The sequence below is a fragment of the Columba livia genome, chromosome 5, assembly GCF_036013475.1.
Source record: "Columba livia isolate bColLiv1 breed racing homer chromosome 5, bColLiv1.pat.W.v2, whole genome shotgun sequence".
Lineage (NCBI taxonomy): Eukaryota > Metazoa > Chordata > Aves > Columbiformes > Columbidae > Columba > Columba livia.
Window position 1 is genome coordinate 7,976,466 of NC_088606.1, and position 12,876 is coordinate 7,989,341.

At 39.0% G+C, this 12,876-nt stretch overlaps 1 protein-coding gene across 11 annotated transcripts in view; it reads left to right on the forward strand.

Moving 5' to 3' along the window:
• The window catches only part of SYNE2 (spectrin repeat containing nuclear envelope protein 2), a 197,853-nt gene that overhangs the window by 84,148 nt on the left and 100,829 nt on the right, over nt 1-12,876 (forward strand). For all 11 annotated transcript variants that reach the window (XR_010473239.1, XM_065065861.1, XM_065065855.1 and 8 more), the window contains 9 exons: nt 971-1,126; nt 1,503-1,768; nt 2,911-5,020; nt 6,453-6,775; nt 7,731-7,875; nt 8,602-8,817; nt 9,195-9,460; nt 10,246-10,402; nt 11,992-12,147. Coding sequence is in view for 10 of the 11 variants with exons in the window: in XM_065065861.1 (XP_064921933.1) it covers nt 971-1,126; nt 1,503-1,768; nt 2,911-5,020; nt 6,453-6,775; nt 7,731-7,875; nt 8,602-8,817; nt 9,195-9,460; nt 10,246-10,402; nt 11,992-12,147 (3,795 nt within the window). In the remaining variant the exon portion in view is untranslated. The remainder of the gene's footprint in view (nt 1-970; nt 1,127-1,502; nt 1,769-2,910; nt 5,021-6,452; nt 6,776-7,730; nt 7,876-8,601; nt 8,818-9,194; nt 9,461-10,245; nt 10,403-11,991; nt 12,148-12,876) is intronic.

The window sequence follows — 12,876 nt, forward strand, 5'->3', positions numbered from 1 at the left end:
CTCATTTTATGTGGTGGTACCATGGAGAAGCTCACACTGTAGTCATATCTGTATATTTGTATGCATTCACTCCCATGAAGTCTATATGCGGAACAAATCCCAGTTTACACCAGATATAGACAGGTACTGTGGGAAGGGAAATGCAGAAAGACTTCTAAGGTATCGCCTTGTGATCCAATAAGCCTATGACATTTCATTTATGCTGTTGTCTGCAGTAGCTGAAGGTGATTCAGAGGATTTTGAACTGGGGCTGGCCGAGAGCATCCACTTGGGCAATGACCTCAGCTGATGGACTATTAAATCTGGCCACATCCAAGTGACTTGTCTTTCTGTCCATGTGGGAATGATGGCCATGCCAGGGACTGGCTCTGGAGCCCCCCATTCCCTTTCTCCCCACCCCGATTGAGACATGGCTCCCTTAATGCTCTCGTCTTACCCTGATCTTAGGTAGCACTTGTGGTGGTAGCAGCTGTGGCTTTGTGTCACAGCCAAGATGCTTCATGCATGAGCTGCTCTGTGAAGAACAGTTGAAGAGATGGTCCTGGTAAAGGACCCAGCAGTATATCAAGGCAGGTGCTGAGCAGCAGGAATGTGGATGTGAGAAAAGGTTAAAGGTCCATGACTGTGTAAGGAGGATGGGGAAAAGACAGTACAGACCTGTGAATTTTTCAGTAGCAGAGATGGGTGCGGGGAGGATGTTATTTGAAGGTGGGGATGTCAGAGTTTCAAACTTAAAACGATGGGCAGAGATTTCATAGCTATCTGAGCAGTGCTGGCAAGCCATGGTGACTGCAGAGGTGGAGGGTAGTGATGGAGATTCCAATATCTGGGTCCTGTTTGACCTACAGAGGTTGTGGGGGAAGCCACAGCAGGATTCAGGCACGGCTTAAATATGCAAAGCCAAGTGTTGCAGTCAGAAAACCTGTTGGTTTAGGACCTTCAGAAATAAGAATCCTGTTTTGCATTGTAGGACACAGATGCAGAAGTGGTTGTCCAGAAGGAACTATTTCCTGGAGTGCAAGTAAATACTGAATATTTTGAAGAGGAACAAAAAGTCAATGAGCTGAAAAATGAAGTGGCTGAACTGGATATTGTGCTCATAAATGAACAACTAAAAGAGCTAGAGGTATGGAAATTGCAAAACCATTCCTCATTGTTAATGTAGTGACACACCTACAGAATTATGATTCACTTGAACAAAACAAAACTGTTGCATATAGTGTTATCTAAGGTTTGACTGCATGATTCGACAGGTAATCTATGAACACTGTGCCTTAATGCAGATGTGTCCATACCATATTTTGTACTGCTCTTCCGGAGTGCAGATGTATATACACCTGTAATTGTATATGTGCTTTCGTGATGTGCACAGGCTTGTGTGCTCATTTGTGTGTGACTGAGCAAGCGAATGCTTGTAGATCTGTCAGCTTTTAACTGTATTTTGTGCTGGAAGTGTTTAAGATCCTCTTTTAATCCTATCTCTGTGGTGGGCTTGATTGTAGAAATTGCAAACTGAACTGGAAACGTGGAAAGCGAAATCTTTGTGTGACAGTCAAGAAGTGTTTCCCGATGCAACAGGATCAAACAGAGCAGAGCTGCAAAGCCCCGAGCCCGCGGTGCCCTGCTGGGACAGGCTGCTTCGAGAGCTCGATGCTCTTAAGGCAGTGAAGCAACAACAGTACTGTTTAATTAACGAGTACCAGAAAAATCTTTCTGCTGCACAGTCTTCAATGAAAAATTTGTCGACAGAGAAAGATAACATAAAAATGTAAGTAAAGTTGTGAGTTTCTGTTAATAGGTTGCAGAACAAATATGGTTCTAGGCTGAATTTCTTGCTATACTTCAGTAATGCTCAGACAAGAATATGGTGTTTTATCCATCTAATTCACGTTACGTAGCAAGAGAAGTCTCATAGGTTTGTAAGTTTAACCAGCCTTAAACAGAAGAATTTCTGGTGATTCACTGCTATCCTTGAGCGACATCTACTCTTTTTTGGCAAACCAAAGAAATGGTTGCTGTGCTAAAAACCTATATTAAAAACGTATTAAAATATATTTTGCAAAAATATGGCAGATTTCAGTGTAGTATTTCAATAGTAATTTTTCTTCAAGGACTTATCGGTTCTATTTTTTTTTTCTGAGGGAAATATCTTATTATTCTGAAAATTAACCTTATTTGATAGGAAGAATTCTGTGGCAATAGATAAATCTACAGTACCAATTCAGAGGTAACCAATATGTAGTGCCTTTTATGAATTTCCATTCAAAACATGGAACTAGCTGATTGGTTACAATAATCTAGCACAACAATTTGAAAATCTTTAAAATAATTTATAAAAATGTTAATTTACAACAAAGAGATTGAAAAAAATAATAAAAATCTAGCTACTAAGTATGTTTTAGGTGTGAATTTCAATATACTTCTGGAAATAAAAGATGTGTAGATAAACTTCTCCAAATTAATCGTGAATTAATGGGATTTTTTGAAGTTTTTCTTATAGCTTTTATCTTCATTGTAAATCTGAAATAACCATAAAATGTTATTGATTCCCTTAGACATGATATAGCACTATAGTGGATTTTTACAATTTTATTTATTGTAACTTTAAAGGGAGGCTACATCTTTTAGGAAATAAGACATTCTATATTAGTATATACTACAGTTTTAGAGAGTTTAGATTAGAATATACGTTTCCTGTAGAGATAGATAGAAATAACTAGTGCTGTACGGATAAGCAGGAAATAATAATACTGCAGCAGTCGTTTGGAAATTTGCGAGAGAACATTGGGAGAACATGTGAATAAAGTGAGTGAATAATTTTTTTAAACAGTGAAACTCTCTTTTAAAAATATGTCTAGTCCATGATTTAGGATAATTTTTATTTTAAACACTATTCATGTTTTTTGGCAGGGGTCCTATGAACAATACAGTTCTTCTGGGGAAAATTAAGGCATGCATAGAGTCCTTACAAAAAGAAAGAGATGTCTTAAACCAATTGAAAACTCAGCAAGAAGGTTTATCTCAGCATTTAACATGCATGGATAAAGTCTTAACCGAAAGCCAGATGAGGCGACTGGAGCAATGGTGGCAACACATGGAACAGACCGTGCAAAAGAAACATGATCAAGTTGTGGCAGAAATCGACGAATTTAACTTGCTTATGAATAAAGCGCAGGATATTCAGAGACTGATACAAGAACAGTATTTACAAGCAGAGTTACATTCCTCAGCTGAAGGAAAAGCCAAATGCCCTGTACTTTGGACCACAGAGGTACAGGACATTAAACATGGCCTTTCTCTATTAAAAAGAAGGAGTGAACTGCAGATGAAAAGAATTTGGAGTGATCAAGAGAAGGCAGCTTTGGAGAACTCTATATATGATTTGCAGAGCAAATTGGAAGCATTATCCATGCAACAAACTCCGCAAGAAGATGTTCAGATCACCAGTACTGCTCTCATGAAACATGAAATGATGAAGAGGCTGAAAGAAAATATCTCATGGGTCAAAGATTCCCTCTCTTCTCTTGATCAGAAAGCAGCACTTTTCCCCAGTGATGTTAAATCACAGATCAGAAGTTGTCAGCTTATGAGAGATGAAGTTCTAAATAGAGAGCCTGAAATTGTATCACTGGATCATGGTCTCCAGCACATTGCTCCCAACTTGAAGCCAGAGGAGATCTCTGATATGACCTCCCTTTTACAAGCGTTGCAGAATTCATACAAGGCTCTTGTTCTAAAATCAGCTCAAAGATTACAGCACCTAGAGCTCCAGCTGGAGGAGAGACAAAGACTTATTGCGGAAATAGAGAAAGTTCACTGTCAGCTTCGAAATGCTGAGATGCTTGCCAGGCCTGACATGAACCAAACCAGCACGTGGTCAGAATTAATCAATCAACATGACCTTTTAAAAGAGATTTTAAAGGACGTACAGGAAATAGAAGGGCTTATCTCATCCCACTGTAAAGAGAGTCAGGTCACAGCTGGGGAACTGAGCCTGCCCGAACAATTGTTTTTGATTGATCAATTAAGAAGTCTGAAGAACAGAGCAAAGAAAACACAGAGGCAAATTCAGGGTAAACTTCGTGAAGTAGAAAAAAAGATAGGTGTATACAGAGAGTTTGCTGAAGGAGTAACTTCACTGCAGCAAGATCTTAATGTTCTACACTTTGGTGAAATAAACCTGGAAGAAGATGAAATATTAGGTGCCAAGCAGGAAGTGAAGGATAAATGCAAAGCACTGAAAGAAAAAATATTAGCTTTTCAGTCCAGTTTGTCACAAATAACGAAGTACAAAGAAATCTTTGAATGTGTAGGTCTAGACTGGGACTCACGGGAGGTGGATGAATTGCAAACTAAATTTTTTAAAATTAAAAATAAGATTAAAGAGAAGATAATACGCCTCGATAATGTTGTTAGGGAATGTGATAGGATTCAGACATTGCTAAATAAAATCCAGACTGCGACATCCACTGTAAGAAAAGAAGCTAACATCATAAATGATAGCTCTAGCTCTTCTCCTGCTGAGAATCTTATAGCTGCACAGATTCTGTGTCAGACAGTTCAACAAATCTTGTGCTTAACCCAGGAGGCAGCAAATCAAATAAACAAAAATGAGGTCTTTGATACACCATTGAAGGAATCTAAGAGGCAAGAAATAAAGACCCTGGAGAAAGATGTTGAGGAATTGAATCAGTTTCTTAAAAACTTGGTCTCTGGTCTCCAGGGTGTAAACAAGGAAGATATCCAGAGTGAAGTAGAACATATATTCCACATCATAAAGCATATTCAATTACAGCTCCAGCAGCCACTTCTGTTAGACTTAAAAATGATGCAGTATCAAAAGATGCAATGGGAAGCAATTCAGAATATGATGCAAGCAAAATTTTCTGCTATTAAATGTATAATGGAAAAAGAGATGGAAAACCAAGAAGAAAAATCTCTTACTGCTGGCATAGAAACAAAATTAGAAACACTGCAAGATCATGAAATACAACTGAAGACAGACATTGCTGCCCGTGTTGTAAGTATATTTAATAAAAGTAAGGTATAGCCATACATCTTTCCCCCATAATTAGATTAGATGTCTATGACTGTAGTGTTTATATTTTCATGACTTATATCCTCCTTTTATTCTAATAACTGAACTGGCCCATCATCATCTCTGCATTGGTGGATATTACGGGAATCATGATAAGAAACTAAGGAGACAATGAAGTCAGTTGTATTAAGTTGGATTATAATCAAGCAGTGGGGATTAGCACAAGAAAAGAAAGGTAAAGGGGAGGAAGGAGAAGGTTGTGTTGAAATACTGGGGCTTGGTGCAGTTGTGCCTTTTTTTTTCTGCTATAAAGAAAAAGCTTACCAGCTGGGAATGATCAAGGAGAGTAAAGCACAGGTCCAACCATTGTGGAGGGTGAGCAGAGGAAAGGCAACCAGGATCCAAGGCTCTAACACAGTATATAAGGCATTGATAAAGCATTGCTGGAGGATCGACCTGATTCTTGATGCATTTGTCAGGAGCGGTCCACTGAAACTGGAACAGATTCTGTTAGAGGGATGAGGAGAGTTGAGTGCAGTTAATAAAACTGAATTTGCTCAACCTGGTAAGCTGAGGGCAAGTGGGAAATCTAGCTGAGAAATATAACGAGGCTGGAGGTAGACTTAATGGATGGAAAAGAACAGTGTTAATACGGGAGAAAGAGTGAATAAATTTATGTTAGAAACCAGAAGAATGGTAACCTTCACAGCAGAGAAGTTCTGGAACTGTGTTCCGATCAAGACCTGTGTCCTGACTGACTGCCCAAGAGATCAGTGGGTACAAAAAGAAATATGAGGTAGTAGCTAATAACAGGGGAAGGGACTCGGGATCCCTGGTGGACTTATGGTCCTGCTACTGGATTTCCTGGTTTGCTATACTTCATCTTCACTGCTTGGTTATTGTGTGGTAAGTACAACACCAAAGTTTCTCTGCCCTGTGGGAATCCAAGAGCTGGCAAAGCCACACATCGTTCTGTGTATAGATCCATACAAGAAGAGGGTTTAGCGAGAAGCAGTTATGCAAGTCATAGTGGAGATATCCCCTGGCATAGAATAAAGCATCAATGTGTGGGCTTCCCCTGTCTGAACAGGACATATACTGCAATGTTCATCAGGGATATCATGGCTCTTGTGTCTTGCCATCCTCCTCTCTGGACTTTTTCAGTATTGGCAGTTCCCTCGTAATCGCCGTTCCTATGGCTGGGGGCAATCAGTCCATAGGTGACAGCGCCGAGCTGTGACTGCCTGGGTAGCAGAGTGCATTTGCCATGTGTCCTCCCTCACCTCCTCAGGCAACCTCTGGGGGCAGTGGTCTCAAAGACAACCAGGTGTGAAATCCCGAGAAGACCATCTGGTGATCTAGAGGAGCACAGCAGCCTTTCTTGATTGTTCCTTTGTCTTTTTAACACTTCCAGAGTGCTCTGGAGGAGGCGTGTAAGACTGGTGAGCTTTATACCGAGGCTTTTCAGAGGGCTGCCGAATTTCTTGAGGACTATGAAGCTCAAGTCAAGTCTGCCCCAGCAAAGCTCAGTAGCTCAGAGGAGTTTTGTCGAACGCCACAATGGAAGCAAGAAGAGTTCAACTCTGCAAAAGCTAACATAGAAAACCTGGACTCCAAGCTGAAAAATCTTGTGAAACCAGAAGACAAAATATGTCTGGAAAATACTCTAACTGAACTAGTCAATAAGGCTTTGGCATTAAGGGAGAAGGCTCAAAGGAAGGAAGCTGATGAACAGAGGTAGGTTTAAGAGATCCTCCTAGATTGTGTTCCTGTTACAAGAAATTGGCCTGATAAAAACAGTGTTCTTTCTGCTCTGATAGAACCAGGTAATTCAGCAGAAGGAACTCTAAGAACTTCTGTTGTTCCCAGATGTGATTGTAATGGAAGGAAAATTACCAGACAATAAGCATATTGCTGATAATTTGCAATGTAATAGTTTTTAGTATATTTCAAAAAGTATGTATGGGGCTCAACTGAGTGTCATATGGTGCCAGAATCAGAAGAAAGCACATTTCCACAGTCTCCAGTGCTGGTGCAGGTTATAGTAGTTTTCAGAGGGCCCCTAATGCATGTCTTCCATAGGCTATTCTGATGGCTTGAGAAAGTAAAGACCAAACAAGATGCAGGCCATAGTTTCCTTCCTTCACATATAGGTACAGAAGAGATCTGTAGGGCCTTCAGATACATATAGAGAAAAAGTTTAGGAGATAAAGGGTTTTTTAAATTGCTTGCTCATAATCCAGTGCTTCTGGTTCTGTCGAGCATAACCTTAAAATCTGCTTTTATAAACCAAGAATCGGATGACTTTAAAGGCTTTGGTAATAGAAATGATAAGATAGAAATAAGAAATCGAAATTGTACAGACTATACATCATAGGACAAACAGAATGTGTGCTGCAAACTAGGAACTAATTTTTTGGAATGTATGAGGAGGATGGAGACTTGGATCCAGACATACAATTATTTTGAGCAGTTCCATGGCTGATACGTGGATGTACATACTTATATTTCTTTACCTCTGGGACATTTGTACCTGTATCTCTAAAGTATCTCAGATACCGGACCTGAAGTGTATGTTAAAGATAACTAGCAAAAGAGTAAGGACTACTAGTTCAGAAGGTTTGTTGTTTATTCTAGTGGACATTATGGTTGGTTGGTTGGTTTTAATTGGTCTGTAAATTGTTTCATACAGGTACTTTGAAAAATACAAAAGCTATCTGAAAACCAAAGACAAGGTGTGTGATAATCTTAACAAACTGGAAAAGATGCTTAGACAGTCTTTGTCTCAAATACCAATGTCTTATAAAGAAGCTTTGGAGCACTTAGAAGAAAGTAAGGTAAGAGGAGCTCTGAAGAACTTGAAAAGCTAATGCAAAACTGTGATGTAGCAGCCATGCACACCATATGATCTTATAGTAGAAAGAAGTGAAGTTCTTTATCCTGTATTTATGTATCTATAAAACCACATAATATATTTTACAGAACATCACAGATTATAGTAGACCGTGTAAAACGAGTGCATCTTATTGCTGTATAAATGAAATGTTATCTGTGCTCAAGATAGTGTTGCATTTCTGTTCAGTTGCCTCTTGTCTTTGCAGGACCAGGGCTGATCAAATTTCTAACATTGCTCTTTCTTTCCCTCAGAAGTGAAAATCAGAGAATTTCCAGTTTCCCTACCCAGGGCTCTCTTGCTGCCTCCCCACCAGACCTCTGCTATAATCAACCTCTTTGCTGCCTTCTTCTTTAGTGCTCATCCTGTTACAGGCTTGTCATTTTATATATCTGTAAAAACTGCTCATTTCTCTTCCCTTCCAAATAACCAGAAAGAACAACAACCTAATTGCCTGGGCACATTGTTCTTCTGTTTGGTTTGTTTGTTTTATTTACCCCGTCATTCTCTACAGTCTTAGCCAGCAAAGTTCTCTCATTACAACTATATTTAAACAACTCAGTGGAGCGATTGCCATTTTATTAGAGGATCCTAATCATGTCACTGAATGCTTCATTAACACTCCTGACTGTATTGTTCTATTTATTTACTTGTTCATTTTTCCTATAAGATTTTAGTCTCCAACATTGACTCAGCTGAAGATGATCTTGTCAAGCTGAGGCAGATCTCTGGAGAGCTGATGAGATTGTGCAAGGGACGTGACAGGGCACTGGGCAGGACTGTAACAGTGCTGTGGGAAAATTGGCTGGGTTTGCTTGAGGCAGCGAAAGGGCTGGAAATTAACTGTGAAGAACTGAAGCAGGAATGGAAATTCATTAATGAGGAGGTGAGTCGCTCAACAAACAGTTTTTGGGAATGAACTAGGGATGTGGCCCACAGTAAAATGACATGTAAAGGGCTGAGATCAGTGCAGAACATCATTTCACACCCACTGATCAGCCAGTTATCTCCAGCCTTTATTGAACCTGGAGTCAAAACCATGCGGATATTTCTAGTATGAATTCTCCAACAACAGAACAACTGTGTGTGTTTATGTGCTTTGTTAGAGCAAACTCAAATGTCTTGGCACACCTCAGAGGTTCAAGCTCTCTGGCTATGTAATTCGCAATACTTAGTCATGCATATAAGTAAATGAACATTGTGACTTAAGGTGATGGAATAAAAAAGCACTTTGTCTCATGCTTTGACATGCTGTTTACTTAGCTGGAACGAGAAACAATAATTCTCGATAAGCTCCAGGAAGAACAGCCAGAAAGTCTTAAAGAGAAAGAGAAGGCCACCAGAGAGGAACTGGTAGAATTACTAGATTTTGTGAGCTCATTTGAGGAAAACATCAACCAGCAACAGCTCCTGTTACTCCTACTTCTTCACCGAATAAGAAACATCCTGAATACATCTGAAAACAGTGAGGCAGAAGCTGCCCTTCCCGCTTTATGTGAGATAAAGGCAATGCAGGATCGCTGTAAAAAGTAAGTGGTGTGAAATTTCTGTTGGATATATGACATAGGACTACTTATAAGCACAGCATTTTATTTTTGTTATTAAAGAGCTTTAAGGCACTTAAAAGATAGTGAATGCCCTACTAGGACAGACCAATGCTTCATCTCACCCACCTGCTGTTTCCAGCCTTGGCATTGGGAGATAGTGGTTATGGAGAAGACCTGAGCCTTGGCCATGTCAGGTGTGGGCTGTAATTTGTGTTCTAATGTAGAAGGTGTCAGAAAGGGTGAAGGTTGACTTGGAGGCTCCAAGCTCTTGTGAACTTGAATGAGATATGTGGGTCTTCCACTCTTAGGAAAATCAGACCTTGGGCTTTTTGCAACAGTGCAAATTTTGCCTTTCTAAATGAGTGCCAGTACTTAAAATTTGTCTCACATATTTCTTTTACAAATCTGTGATTTTACTCGCCCTTCTCCATGCCTGCTTTTTGACATGGAAATCTTTGTGAATGTCTTCTGCTCTGCCAGCATCTTATGACTTTGAGAACCTGAGCTCTGTTTGCTGTTTAAATATGTATGCTATCTTATTTGAACTAGCAAATATACTTTGTTTAGCAATATCTGAAGACTAATTTTTGAGTAAACTGAGACAATAAAGGGCATAAACTCAGAGATTTAGTTACAGAAAATAATACCAACATACAGACAAATGCAGTTCTACATATATAGTTTAGAAATATCTATGTTAAGCCTGCTCTTTGACTACTTCTACATAGTGTAGAGTCTAATGTATTCTTGCTGGAAATCTTTCGTAGGTTGTATGAAAAGACTCAAGACCATAAGGATTCTGTACAAGCTGAGATTCGAGAGAGGAACAAGATCACTGAAGAAATAAATGCTGTGACAAATGCATTACAGAATGCTGCATCTGTGTTGTTACAAGATGCTGGTGGCAAGGCAGGACAACTTGAGGTTGGTAACGGACTTGTTATTGTGTGGGGATATTTGGAATATGTTTTCTTCTATGTTGAACTTTCTCCAAATAAAATTAGTTGCAAAGTATACACACATGCACATTGACTTAATTATTCTGGCTCAGCAGAATGAGGGCCCCTGCCATGTCAGTAGTTTGCGTTCCTCTCCCTTTATGTTGTCCAGTTATCAGGCATGGGAGCCTTTCCTAATTGGAGGGAGATTCCCAGACTGTTGTGTGCCTTTTGGGAAGGAATGTTTAATGTACATCCTACGCTCTGTCCTCCTCTGCATACCCAGCCAAAGCAGCTTCAGATGCTCTAGATTTTATGTCCCACATCGGAAGGTTAACCTGGGAAATGCATTTTAGAAATCAAAATGTGATCAAGACCACAGCAACCAGCACTCTGCAGCAACCCGGTCTATACGTTTCTAATGTTGTAACTAATGTTGTAACTGATTCTATCAAACTCAAGTCAGGGAATCGCTAAACTCCTGCAAATCCTGGCACAACTTAAACTAGGCCATTTGACAACAACAGCCTTCTCTATGGTGGAAAGAGGCACACAGCTGTTTGTGGTTTTGAGTTTTTTAATATTGGACCCAGTTGTCGTGGGATGACAGGAAATAAATCATTCTCAGACTTTTACATATTTTTACATGTTTCTTCTGTGCACTGTGTTTGTGTGAGGGAAAAGATTCCCAAGTGAAGACTAGGAGTTAATGGATTACCATTACCCCGACTGAAAAAGCAAAGTATGTTAATTTTAGTGTCTTTCATTGCCCGATAGGAGCTTTAGATCTTTTTCCCCAATAACCTGAGTTAACATTTGAGTTTCTCAAACAGCTGAGCATTGGGAAAAAGGAACCATAAAGCAACCAAACAGAACTTTCCAACTTGAAATTCTAGAAAACCTTCAAAACAAATGAGTTTCTTCAGTCTTTCTGCAAGAGGACTTGGATCAGATTTTATTTCTAGGCCACAGGCTGTAGACAGTTGTTCAAGTTTCTTTTATCTCATAAAACCGACATTCTTTGTGCAGAACTGGAAACCACTGTTTTGAAAGGAGCCTGCTGTGCTGCTCTGCATAACTGCCTGAAAGCAGACACTTCAGCTTGAAACCTGATGCTTTCTGTGGCCTTTGTGTTGTTTATAATAATGACGGAATGAACGTTGGCTATTAAACATCTTTCAAAGAGAAAATGCACTTTTGGCAAAAGGGAGAGCACAACGGTTAAGATTTAATCATAGGAGCACTTCAAATGATTTGCTATACCTGTCAATAAACATCAGTGCGTCAGTTGCCTGACATGGGGTAGTATCAAGTTTAATTAATTATGAAAAAAAGATTGAAAAGCATCATTTGATTAAATGCCTCTTTCTCAAAGCTTAATCTGCTTGCAGACGTAATCAAATTAGGTTTGATATCACAAAAACAACTTTTCCAAATCATAATTGTGGTAGGAAATATAGAACACAATATGTATGTGTGTATATATATACACACACACATATGTATATATACACACATGTAGATGCACTCAGTAAAAACTAGGTAAAACTGCTGAAGCTGTTCTTAATTTTGTAGGAGGTTCAGACTGTGGTCGATAGAGAAAGTCAAACTCTAAAGGATATCATGGAGAAACTGCGGATCAAGTATTCTGAAATGTATACAATAGTTCCTGCAGAGATTGAAATGCAGCTGGAGGACTGCAAGAAAGTGCTGCAAGGCCTGGAAGAGAAGGTAACTGTCGCTGTAATTTTCATATTTACCTTTTTGTAATGTATAGATAAGTACAGCGATATTTAAAGACTTGTAACTATGAATTTCAACTTGAAACATTGATTATTTTCATTTGTGTTTTCCTTTTGGTGAAAATGTATGCATGAGGAAAGATTCCTCCTGTTAACTGTCTCCTTTTAGAATAACTTTGCAGTAAGCAGTGTTCTGTTAAAAGAAAACAGGGCAGAACCACTAACAATAAAGCCTTGGGTATGATATGGATCCTGTATTCTATCCAGCACGATTCTCAAACTGATCTAGTAGTCAAAGGTGATAGGAAAGTTTTTATAGCTCAACTGAGAAGAAATTTTCAAAACTGTGTTAGAATAGGAATTTGAAACTGGATTTTTGAAATCTAATTTGCACAGGTGGTAGTGTATTGCGGCATCATTCTTTTACCACCCCTTGAGACATGGTTGCGTTCCATTTAACATAGTCAGGGAATTTAAATAACTAAATAACATTGCCTTGGCTTTTTGCATATTTTTTTTAATCTACAATGGCTATAAACAGTTAACTGAAAGTGAAGTTATAGGAAAATGGGGTAATACTGTAAGTTTGAGGTCAGATTTTAACCTGGTGCAATTATTATTGTTATTTATTCATTTATGTTACTTTTAAAATAGGAAAAAACTTTCTGTTCTCTTATTTCAGAAACAATAAGGTTTAATGCTAATTTTAAAGGCTAAA